A 10,697-nucleotide genomic window follows, 5' to 3' on the forward strand; every position below is an offset into this window, starting at 1 on the left:
CACTGCGGCTGGTTCCCCCGCGGAGGAACGTGCGGGCCGCGGACCCAGCCTGGTGGCCAATTTGAGGCGTGGGCCACGCGGCGGCGGGGTCCCGGCTTCCTGCGCGCTCAGCGGCCTGGCGCAGCTGGGGACTTGGGCCGGGCATCCCAGGTTGGGGAGTCTCCCATGGGCCTGGCGTTCCGGCTGAGCCGGAGGAGGGCGCTGGACGTCGGAGGCACCTTCCCCGATCCTCCGCAACGCCTGCGCCCAGGGCCCGGGACCCTGCGGGCACCTGTCGCCCCGCTCGCTTCTCCTCTTTCGCAGGGCCCTGCGCGGCCTGAAGCCCGCGGACAGAGATCTGGGCCCATCTCCTGCCCCGAATTTCTCGCGATGACCGGTTTGCCTGGGGTCAAGGGTGTCTGCCGCCCTGCCCCCCGCAGAGCCAGGAGTGAGCCTCGCGGTTCTCATCCGGTGGTTTTGAACCTGGTTTAATTAGAGGGGAAACCTGTAGCTCTGACGCTATTGTTATTGTAGTCTTCTGCGGTGTGTGGAAACTCCAGTCAAACTCTCTGGGTATCTGTCTTATCTGCGGCCCTGACTTCGGTTTGCTGAGCTCTCTGGGACCTGTCCCTACTCGGGGCCCCACGGATGCGAAGAAGCACGTTCCAGCACTGTGAGGACCCTCCAGGCGTTCCCCAGAGGGGAGGGAGCCAGACCCTCGCCCTGGAGCGGGGTGAACCCTGGTGGGGGTGGGGAGAGCTCTGGTTATCACGGGGGCGCGAGGGGGGGGTGTCCTTCCGGGCAGGCCACGGAGAGGGTAGCAGGAGGCACAGCCGGGTGGGAGGAATTTCGGGCGCAAGGGGTAGAAGACCACGTGGGCGAAGGTGAGGGGAGGGGGGTGGGAAGCAGAGCCGGGGGGGGGGGGGGGGGTGGGGGGGGGGATGCTCCGGGTGGTACGAAAAGGAAAGAGGGAGCGGGAGACCCGAGAGAAGCAGGCAGGGATCAGGTCAGGACGGATCCCGAGGCCGAGGGGAAGAGGTCACACCGCTCCATTTTCCCGACGCAGCAAGCCAAGTCGTTCAACCCGGGTTTGCCACTGAGCATCAGGCACTCGGAGGCGAGACGCTCGGAGCTCTCCAAGCGCGCAGCTGCCCCGGCTCTGCCCCGGGGTCTTGTCCGGTTTCGGGGTGGCTCCGGGAGGGAGCGCACGAACGTCCTGCCTCCGGGAGTCTGCGGTGCGCTGTTGTCACCTGTAGCCTGGAAGACTCTCTCCCTTCTTCCTCTTACCCAGGGTCTTGGCCCCAGACCGGATCAGAGGTTTCTCGGTCCTTTCTGCCCGCACCACCCTATACCCGAGTGCAGCGCGCCTCACTTCAGGGCCAGCTACCCGACCAGCGACCACCAACCCCACCCGTGATCCCCAACCTGTTCACTCTGCTCCTCCCCCCTCCGCATTAATCTGCTCGCTGGGCCTGGGACGAGGAAAGAAGGGGTGGTGAGGAAGGGGAGGCGCCTGGAGTCTTTCCGACCTGGAGAGGGAGCAGATCGAAAGGTCGGACTGAGGCACCAAAGCCCCTGGAACTTGGGATCCAGTGGGCTGGAATCCAGCCCCTGCCCTGACTTTTAGTCTTCAATATCTTCAGATCTGTAAAATGGGAACCACACGCCTCCTCCTCAACACCGAAGGGCTGTTGCACAATTTGGATGAGATAACCAGGAGATGAGATCTTTAAAGTCAGTTCCCAATTGCCCCTTGGTCCTCTTCCAACTTTGTTTCATGGGGAACTTGGGGGGCCCATGTTGACTTCAGTGGTCCTTTCCGGGCAGGTGGCAGTCTTGCTAGCTCAATGGGGGTGGGTGATTCAGTGGCAGAGCTGACCAGGGAGAAGGGGCTATTAGTGCTGGGGTTTCTTCTGGGACTTGTTTGTCACTTTCCCCTTGGCTTTCCTAGCACAGCATCCCTTCTCCCATGCCCCTGGGCATTCCTTCCAGACTCTGCCCAGGCTGAGCCTCTGCTGACAGGTTGGGGCCCTGCATTCTCGGCACCTCACACTCAAACACCTTGAGTATCGACAGACGGTACAGAAGCTGCAAAGGGAGAATGTCATTCGACTCTCCCCGTTTCTTGGAATCTTGCCGCAGACATACTCTTAAAGGTCGCAATAGCTTCTAGAAACCTTCATTTTAGGAATGAGACTCTAAATCCGAAAACAGCCACCCCCAAGACGGTGTCTCGGTCTCTGATGCTGCCTCCCTGGACCTGCTCCTCCGCTCCCAGGACCTTGGACAAATGCCCACACCTCTCCTGAGAGTGTCAGTTCCCCAGTCTGCAAAATGGGTGTATGTAAAGGGAGTAAATGACCTTCCTAGGGCCAGGCATAGATTAAATGAGATGAAAGCTGTCGAGATCTACTAAGTGTCAGGCAGGGCTTAATTCCCCTTAAGGAGGCTTTTAGATGGAAGTCATTACCCTTGTCATTCTAAAGGCTCCCATATTCCGGCAGTCCAGATTAGATCCCCTGGTTTACTGTGAACATGGAATATCACATGTATTTTGCCAGTCATGTTTCACACCAGCCCATGTGCACATCTGCATGCATGTGCATTCAAAAGTATTTACCAAGCACCCTCCACCTGTCAGGCCCTGTGCTCGGCGCTGGGTCCCAGACCGGGATGGCCCTGGACCCCTCTGGGAGCTGAACCTTACAAGGAAGACAGAAGCTGCTGGTATGCTGAGTCCTCCCCCAGAAGTCTTATTGCTCTCGTTTGCGCGCCAAACGCTGCCATTCCGCATCCCTTCTGGTTTCCGGACCTGGAAGAATGGCTGAAGTGCTTTTTTCTTTCCTTTCCGGTGCCTGCAGCCTCGCCTCCCACCGCCAGCCCTGGCTCGCCCTGAGCAAGGACGCGGCTCTCCTTGGCAGTCTGGCCTAGCCACTGCCTGAATGTGTGCAGGAACTCGGGGAAGAGAAAGGCGAGAACGCTAAAGAATGGCCCGGGAGGAACCCGGGAAGCAGTGGGAGGTCTGAGCCCTCGGAGCCCCGCGCTAGCCCGCCCCGGCCGATTTGGCACAAGCTCCTCCCGAGGCCGCCAGGCGACTGAGCAAAGGCCGGCCCCGACGCGCACCCGGTCTTTTGTGGGAGGGAAATACAAAGGAGAGGGAAAAACACGTCTTCCGTTTTGACGGAGGAGGCCGACAGCTTCTGGACGCCTGGGACAGCCAGGAACTCGCGGAGCCGGGCCGATTAGCCTCGGCAAGTGAGCATTCAATTTCGCGGGAAGGGGCTGCGGCGTTGCCCGGACCCACCCGGGATGTGCACACCAGGCGCCCGGCTCAAAACCTGAGCAAATGCCAGGACGCCTCCAGGACGCACGAGGGCATGCGCCGCGGGCCGGGATCTTGTCTCCGACTATTCCTGGAGGGGTAGGAGGACTCGGAGACCCAGAGAGATGAGTCCTGCGACCCAGTAGCCCAGGGGGGCACAGGCTGCCCCTACCTCTCGAACAACTTCCTGTTGGGGGTGCTGCCGAGAGAAGGGGTCTACAGCCTAGAGCTGCCAGCCGGAGCTCCGGGCATGGGGAGTAAGGACCGCGAGGTGCCGCTGCACAGCCCAGAACAGCCACCCCTGCTCTAGCTCCGGCACGGGGCTAGGGCCTGCAGCGTCCATATGCGCTTTCACGGCGCGCTAGCCTGCTCTCCTGCCTCTGGATTCTGCCCTCCCAGGCTCTAAACACACATGGTGCCAGAATGGGCCCCTCAACCTTCCTCCCGGCTTCCAGCTCCAGCTACTGGAGCAAGAGCGCGAAGAACCCCGGATCGCGCACCCTCGCGGACCGCAGGACTCAGGACAGTCGCCGGTCGCAAGCAACAAAAGAAGGAACCAGGGCTCCAGGACACGAGCCACCCTGTGGATTAACCTCAGCGTCGGCAACCCAGGCGCACGCACAGGGCGCCTGCCGCCCTGTGTTAGATACACAGGCGTGCGCAGAAGTCCACACCTCGGCTGGTGGCCCAGAGCTCACATTCCCATGAATACCCTCACTGACGGTGGTCGGAGAGGCCTGAGGGAACCATCCTTTAATACCCGAGCTACCCCTGCTCCCCACCCCATCCCGTTCCCGCAGTTCGACCATAGACAGATTGTCCTAATTCAGTGGTTTTGCATCTTCTTGCATAACCGTTGCACGACGTATCTCCAGGCTTCAGTTCTTCATGTTTTAAGTACATATTTAACGGATGGCTGCAGAGCCAACTGGGAAACACACAGGCTGAAAAATAATGCTCCAGAAAGCACAAGATGGGGGTGAAGGCGAGCGCGCACTAGGTTTTCTATCTTCGTTTTATCCAGACACCGGGAGCAACACCATAAGCTTATTTTTGCATTTGTTTATTTTGTGCTTTCCCAATTTGAAGGCCAATTACTTTGTTTTTAAAGCTATATATGCAAAGTGGAAGTTCCCGAACAACCACTAAATAGAGGAGGGAGGGTTGGGGTGTGTCTGTGTATGTGCCTGTGCGGTATAAAGGGCTAGGGTCCAGGATCTGCAGAACCCAACTTCTGTACCAGAAAGGTACAAATGTAAGGGATCCAGCTCAGGGAAGAGGTTAGAGACACCCATGGCATAGTAAGGAATGCCAGCATTTTCTGCGCTGCAAAAGATTAGCAGTTTTTTCTGTAGGCTTGATTTGTAAGCAGACAGTCTCTTGATTTTCCCATCCGTAAAATGGGTGGATGTGTCAGTATCACTGAACTACCTAACTTGGCCGCTTCTCTAAGACCAGGTTTACTCCCTGATGGGCAGGAGTTTCTGGGTGCAGTGACCAAGCTGTGATTGGTAAAAAGGTGTCTGAAAATTGCCATGAGTAGCTGTTCTCACTGCCTGGCCCAAGGCCTGGAGAAGTCTTTACCCAGGCCTTAGACCTTCCACTCTGCCCCGCCCCCCCCCAAGCAAACTTGCGCTTCCCTCCTACCCCATGGCTTGGTGGTGACCACAAGAATGATGGTGAAAATACCGTCATCGGTTCCAGAGCTAATAAATAGGGGGGCGGGGAGGGGGTGGCTCTAAACTTTGAGCTCTAGACTTTGCCGTTCTGTTAGGGCGGTTATAGTGGGGGAAATATCTTGTTCCTGTGTCTACACCATTCTCGACTCTGTGAAGAGTTGGGATTTCTTTGAAAACACCGTCCCGGAGTAGGTCTCCTACTTCCTTCCCCGCCCTGTGCCTCGCAAGGTCCTGCCCCCAGCTGGGGGCGCTACCAGCCGCACGCGAAGGAACGGCAGCGGCCAGCTCCCGGAGGCGCGCTTAGCTTGAGAAGAAAGTAGGGGCTTTGTGCTTGGTTGTCCTTTACATCTGGGGTTCCAACTGCCCACGTATTGATGAAACCCTTGAGATAGGGACAGGCCGCGAGAACCCAGAGAGATGAGATGCAAAAGGAGACTCCAGCTCCAGCTCCCGGATCGCCAGGGTTCCTCGGACGCATCCCCCAAAAGATGCGATCGCGCTGGGTATCGGGTTAGTTCGTCTGCAGAACCCCCGGCCCACCCCATCCCCCAGCCTGGCTCTGTGGTCACCGGATTATTATAGAAATCTGACAACGCTCCGTTTCTGTCCCTCTATCTTAACCGCATTCTATTCCGCCCTCGGTACTTCCCCGGCAAGCCCGCCCTTCTCCTCCCCCTCGCCTCTCACACCCCTTCCGCGGGTTGGTCCTCCGGTCCCTCCCCAAGAATCTCCCGGCCGCCGACGCCCATTGGCTGTGCTCGGGGAGGAGGCGTGTGCGGGCCCGGCGAGTTTCATTGAGCGGAATTAGCCCGGATGACATCAGCTTCCCAGCCCCCCGGGCGGGCCCAGCTCATTGGCGCGGCTGCCCCTCCAGGACCCGCACATTGTTCCCCGCCCCCGCCTCGGCCACCGCCGCCACGGTCGCCGCCGCCACCGGGCTATAAAAACCGGCCGAGCCCCGAAAGGTGCGGATGCTTATTATAGACCAACGCGACCTCAGCACCCGGAGTCCGGTTCTCCGCTGCGGCTTTGGGGAACGAACTCCTCTCATTGCATCCACAGTAAGTGTCCCCGCCCCCCAGCAGCCCCAGCCAATATCCTAGGGACAGACGCCCCTCAACTCGCCTACGACCCAGGAAGCTCCGTTGGAGAGGGCCCGTTGGATCCGTTGGATCCCGCCCCTGCCCGCCAGTTCTCTCGAGTGGCTTCGCTGCTCTGACTCTCCCCACGCTCATCGCAACATCCCCTTGGCCCAAATGCGAGAAGTCGGGGCGACCACAGTTCCTTCTGGCCACGTCCCGGTCAGCTGGCAAGCTCCCCGCGGCCCCCCGGACGCCCCCCATGTTATCAAGGCTCGCAGGCGCTGTGTGCCTGCGTATGTTTGTTGCGCGGTGTCGATGGAGATAAAGTCCATGCGTTTGAGAAACCAAATAAATACTTCTCTATTTAGATCTCCACCATCCCAAAGAAAAAAATATCTTCGCTTGCCATTTCAGCCCTGGGGATTCAGCCTCCCTGTTCCCAATTGAAGGCATAAAGCCTCCAGAAAGCCCCCCTCACGGAGGGGGTGCTCCCTGGAATAAAACAACCTGTGGATGAGAGCATGGGATGGGGTGGGAGGGAGGGGGATTGCTTCGCGCGCACCTGTGTGCCGCTGGAAGCAAGGCCAGACACAGCGCTGTGGACGCGGAGCGATCGGTCACCCGAGCCCGGACCGCGCTCTGCGGTGCAGGCGGGAGCAGCTTCTCGCTCTTTCTGAGTGCCTCACGCTCGGTTTCCATCTCTCTTTCTCTCTCCTGTTTCTTCTCCCCTTCGCAGGAGGCGTGCGTAAAGCTCCGAGGGCCGAGGGAGGGAGGGCAGACCCTGCGAAAGCTGCGACTACCTTTCGGGGCCATGGACTCGGACGCCAGCCTGGTGTCCAGTCGCCCGTCGTCGCCAGAGCCCGATGACCTTTTTCTGCCGGCCCGGAGCAAAGGCAGCGGAGGCAGCGGCTTCACGGGCGGCACAGTGTCCTCGTCTACGCCGAGCGACTGCCCGCCGGAGCTGAGCGCAGAGCTGCGCGGCGCTATGGGCGCGGCGGGCGCGCATCCCGGGGACAAGCTGGGCGGCGGCGGCTTCAAGTCATCTTCGTCCAGCACTTCGTCGTCCACTTCCTCAGCGGCCGCGTCGTCCACCAAGAAGGACAAAAAGCAGATGACAGAGCCCGAGCTGCAGCAGCTACGCCTCAAGATCAACAGCCGCGAGCGCAAGCGCATGCACGACCTCAACATCGCCATGGACGGGCTGCGCGAGGTCATGCCTTACGCGCACGGCCCGTCGGTGCGCAAGCTCTCCAAGATCGCCACGCTGCTGCTGGCGCGCAACTACATCCTCATGCTCACCAACTCGCTGGAGGAGATGAAGCGACTGGTGAGCGAGATCTACGGCGGCCACCACGCCGGCTTCCACCCGTCCGCCTGCGGTGGCCTGGCGCACTCGGCGCCCCTGCCCGCCGCCACGGCGCATCCCGCGGCCGCCGCGCACGCTGCACACCACCCCGCGGTTCACCACCCCATCCTGCCTCCCGCCGCGGCCGCCGCCGCCGCCGCCGCCGCCGCGGCCGCCGTGTCCAGTGCCTCCCTGCCTGGCTCCGGCCTGTCGTCGGTCGGCTCCATCCGGCCCCCGCACGGCCTGCTCAAGTCCCCGGCGGCGGCTGCGGCGGCCCCGCTGGGGGGCGGGGGCGGCGGCAGCGGGGGCAGCGGCGGCTTCCAGCACTGGGGCGGCATGCCCTGTCCCTGCAGCATGTGCCAGGTGCCGCCGCCGCATCACCACGTGTCGGCCATGGGCGCCGGCAGCCTGCCGCGCCTCACCTCCGACGCCAAGTGAGCGGGCCGGCGCCGGCGCGATCTGGCGAGCGGAGGGACCCGGAGGCTGCGGGCAAGCAAGGACTGGCGGGCGCCGGGGGCCCGGGAGCTCAGCTCGGAGGAGCGCGGGACCTTGGGCTGGGGCTGGGGGTGGGGGTAGGGGCAATGGGGTGGACACCCGCGCTGGGGAACCGGAGCAGCGTGGTGGGGAGGGGGGCGCACCGAACAGTGGGGAGTGAGAGGGGCGTCCTTTCTGGGACCTGGCTCAGCCCCCCTCTCTGGCTTTAAGCAGCGCTGCTCCGACAGACAGCGTTTTATAAGAAGGCACTGCGAGGTGCACCCGTCCCTCGACACCCCGACCCACCCACCCATTCCCAAGGAAGTGTGGATTCTTAAAACGGCGGTTTCCTCGCGAACAGGGCCTCAACCCGGCCCAGGCAGCACTTCGTTACACGGGGGATCGCGGGGAGGGAGGTCGGCGTGGGCGCCGGCGGGTGGGGACTGGGGGGAAGCTGAGCTCCACCAGCGGCGGTCGGGCCTCGGCCTCCAGGGTCGTCGCTGGCCCAGGGCCAAGGGTTACGAGTGAGCTGGAAGCTGGCGTTCGGTACCAGAAGCACTTACGGTCGCGTCCAATCTGGGTAAAGCCACACCGGTCCGAGAACTATTGCCGGTCCTCCCTGTCACTCCTATTGGTTTGGGGGTTTGTGGTTTTCTAATAAATCTGTCTCTGTTCCCTTTTCAACAGTGCGAGCAAGCTTTATAGAAAGTCAGAATAGAACCACTTGTGGATTGGAATAATCTAAAACTGTCGACTCTGGGAGCGGGTTTTGTTTGTTTGTTTGTTTTTGGTTTTTGTTTTTTTTAGTTATTTTAAAATAGACTCCCTCCTTCCAGTTCTTTCCGTCACTAAGCACAAAGTGATTTGGTTTATTACCCGAGGGGCGGCAGTCATTCTGATACCTGAGGGTTTGACAGAACTCAAAGGCATGTGCTGTGAATACAGTCTGGGTTCTTTGGGACTTATGTTGGCTTGTGTAATTTTTTTCTTTCTTGGGTGTGTAAATATAGGATCAATAATGAGGTAAGTGCGTGCTGCTAAACTGTGTGCTCACGTGACTGCCAGCCCCTCCGGAGTCAAAGCCCGGCTCCCCCTCTATTGTTTTTTTCTTTGTTTGTTTCTGGGTTTTGTATTGTTTTGTTTTGTTTTGTTTTTTGCCACCTTTAACACAAAAGACAAACTTTCCCACGTGCCTCCTGCGCCCTTGCAGACCGGCTGGGCGCGTCCAGCGTCGCAGCCTGGCCCTCACAGCGCCTGCAGCGTAACATCCTTCCTCTGACCGCTGTCCCTTGCAGAGAGTGTATCATCTGTTTTATTTTTGTAAAAAGAAAAAAAAAAGTGCTAAATAATATTTATTACTTGTTTGGTTGCAAAAAATAAATGATCGAGTGTTGCGATTTTAAATAAAATGTAAAGTAAGTCGGGTGTTTTCTAACCGTTGAGGGGGTGGCGGGGAGCGGCCCGGCGAAGGGAGTGCAGGACTCTTTCCCGCGGAGCCGGGGCTGGGGAGCGTCCGTCGGTTTCAAGCCCGGAGAAAGACGGGGGACGTATTTGTTCTCCGTCAACCTCCCACCTCAACAAACACACTCACGTTTTCTTTAAAACGAGTTCTGGGCATCTCTTCGGGGTGTTTCTCACAACTCTCTTCTTACTTTGATTTTCTGACGCCTAATCCGGAACTCTTTTTCCCTTCGGTTGAGGACGGAGTTAGTTGAAAGTGAACATTTCTCTCCCCGCGCACGGAATTTGGGGCTAAGGGGGCGAGGGCCACGCTTTCCGCTGGGGGCCACGAAGCTCAGGCCTTCTCTTCTACCGGGATTTTTTTTTTCTCCCCTTTGGGCTCAAAGGCAGCCACCCACTCCCATCCAGTTCGGGTGACATCCTTAGGCTTCAGCTGCGGACCAGCCACTTGGGGCCCGCGGCCCGCCTGGCTGGTGCGCTTTGGGCAGAGCGCAGCGGGACTGTCGGGCGCGGGATCTGCAAACACGACCCTCCCTGGGCGCCGGCGCTGGCCTTGAACTTCAAAGTGTTAGGTGCTGGGAACTGCCATCCGGGAGGGGCACTCTCCTAAAGGACGCTCCCATCCGTGCCCGACCCTTCCCTGGTCCACCTCTCTTCTGGAGGTCACTGGGCTCCTCACAATCCAAAACTGCAATGGGCATTTAGGACTTGGATAAAATAATAATAATAATCAATAAAGAGGTTCCGGGTAAAAAGTAGAAAAGCTTCAGCTTTTCTGGTCAAGGAGGACAAACCATGTTGCAGTCTCTCGGCCTGCAGGGCTTAAAGGAGAACAAGCTCCCTTGAAAACTGTGACTGGTCCCAGGCGCAGGCGACAGTTCCCCAGCCCTGATGGCTCTCTGATGGCTGAGGGTGGCTCCGTCCCCTAACTCAGGGACAGGTGCTTCTGGGTGCCCAGCAGGCGTGTCCAGCTGGGGGCCACAACAGCAGGCGACTGGAGGTCGGGTGCAGTGGGCCTCTTTTCCCCTCTGCTTTTTACCAAAGGCCGAAAGCCAGAGGAGGCAGACCTTCTGGGGAAGAGGCAGGAAGGGCACAGGGACCTGGGGCTCCCCACACGACTCCAAGAAGAGGGTAGGGCAGAATCTACTGGCTTTTATTTCGAAATCTTATTTGAAACGAAATCTGTTAAGAATTCAAAACTTGGTCAGGTTCCAGCGGCAGGCACCTACAGAAGACTGGCAGAGGCTGGAACTTGGGGTGGGAGCTTAGAACCCAGGGAACGGGGTTGGGGCTCGGTCGCAGTAGCAGCTTCCTTCACCCACTGTTAGTCTAGGTGGTGTGCGCGCAGGCTCTGG

General features: G+C 59.4%; 1 protein-coding gene across 1 annotated transcript; it reads left to right on the top strand.

The window, feature by feature from the left end:
• The first annotated feature begins 5,824 nt into the window (after positions 1-5,824).
• OLIG2 (oligodendrocyte transcription factor 2) lies at positions 5,825-9,277 on the top strand. The gene is made up of 2 exons (XM_032353854.1): positions 5,825-6,041; positions 6,799-9,277. The coding sequence occupies exons 1-2, from the start codon at positions 5,952-5,954 to the stop codon at positions 7,843-7,845; spliced, it is 1,137 nt and encodes a 378-aa protein (XP_032209745.1). The 5' UTR covers positions 5,825-5,951; the 3' UTR covers positions 7,846-9,277.
• Positions 9,278-10,697: the final 1,420 nt, after the last annotated feature.

The sequence above is a fragment of the Mustela erminea genome, chromosome 1 (assembly GCF_009829155.1).
Source record: "Mustela erminea isolate mMusErm1 chromosome 1, mMusErm1.Pri, whole genome shotgun sequence".
NCBI lineage: Eukaryota > Metazoa > Chordata > Mammalia > Carnivora > Mustelidae > Mustela > Mustela erminea.

Excerpts from the sequence above, each read along its gene's own strand:
- OLIG2 (XM_032353854.1), top strand. The coding sequence starts at position 5,952 with ATGCTTATTATAGACCAACGCGACCTCAGCACCCGGAGTCCGGTTCTC. Across the intron at positions 6,042-6,798 it reads CTCCTCTCATTGCATCCACA|GAGGCGTGCGTAAAGCTCCG; the intron begins GTAAGTGTCCCC and ends TCCCCTTCGCAG.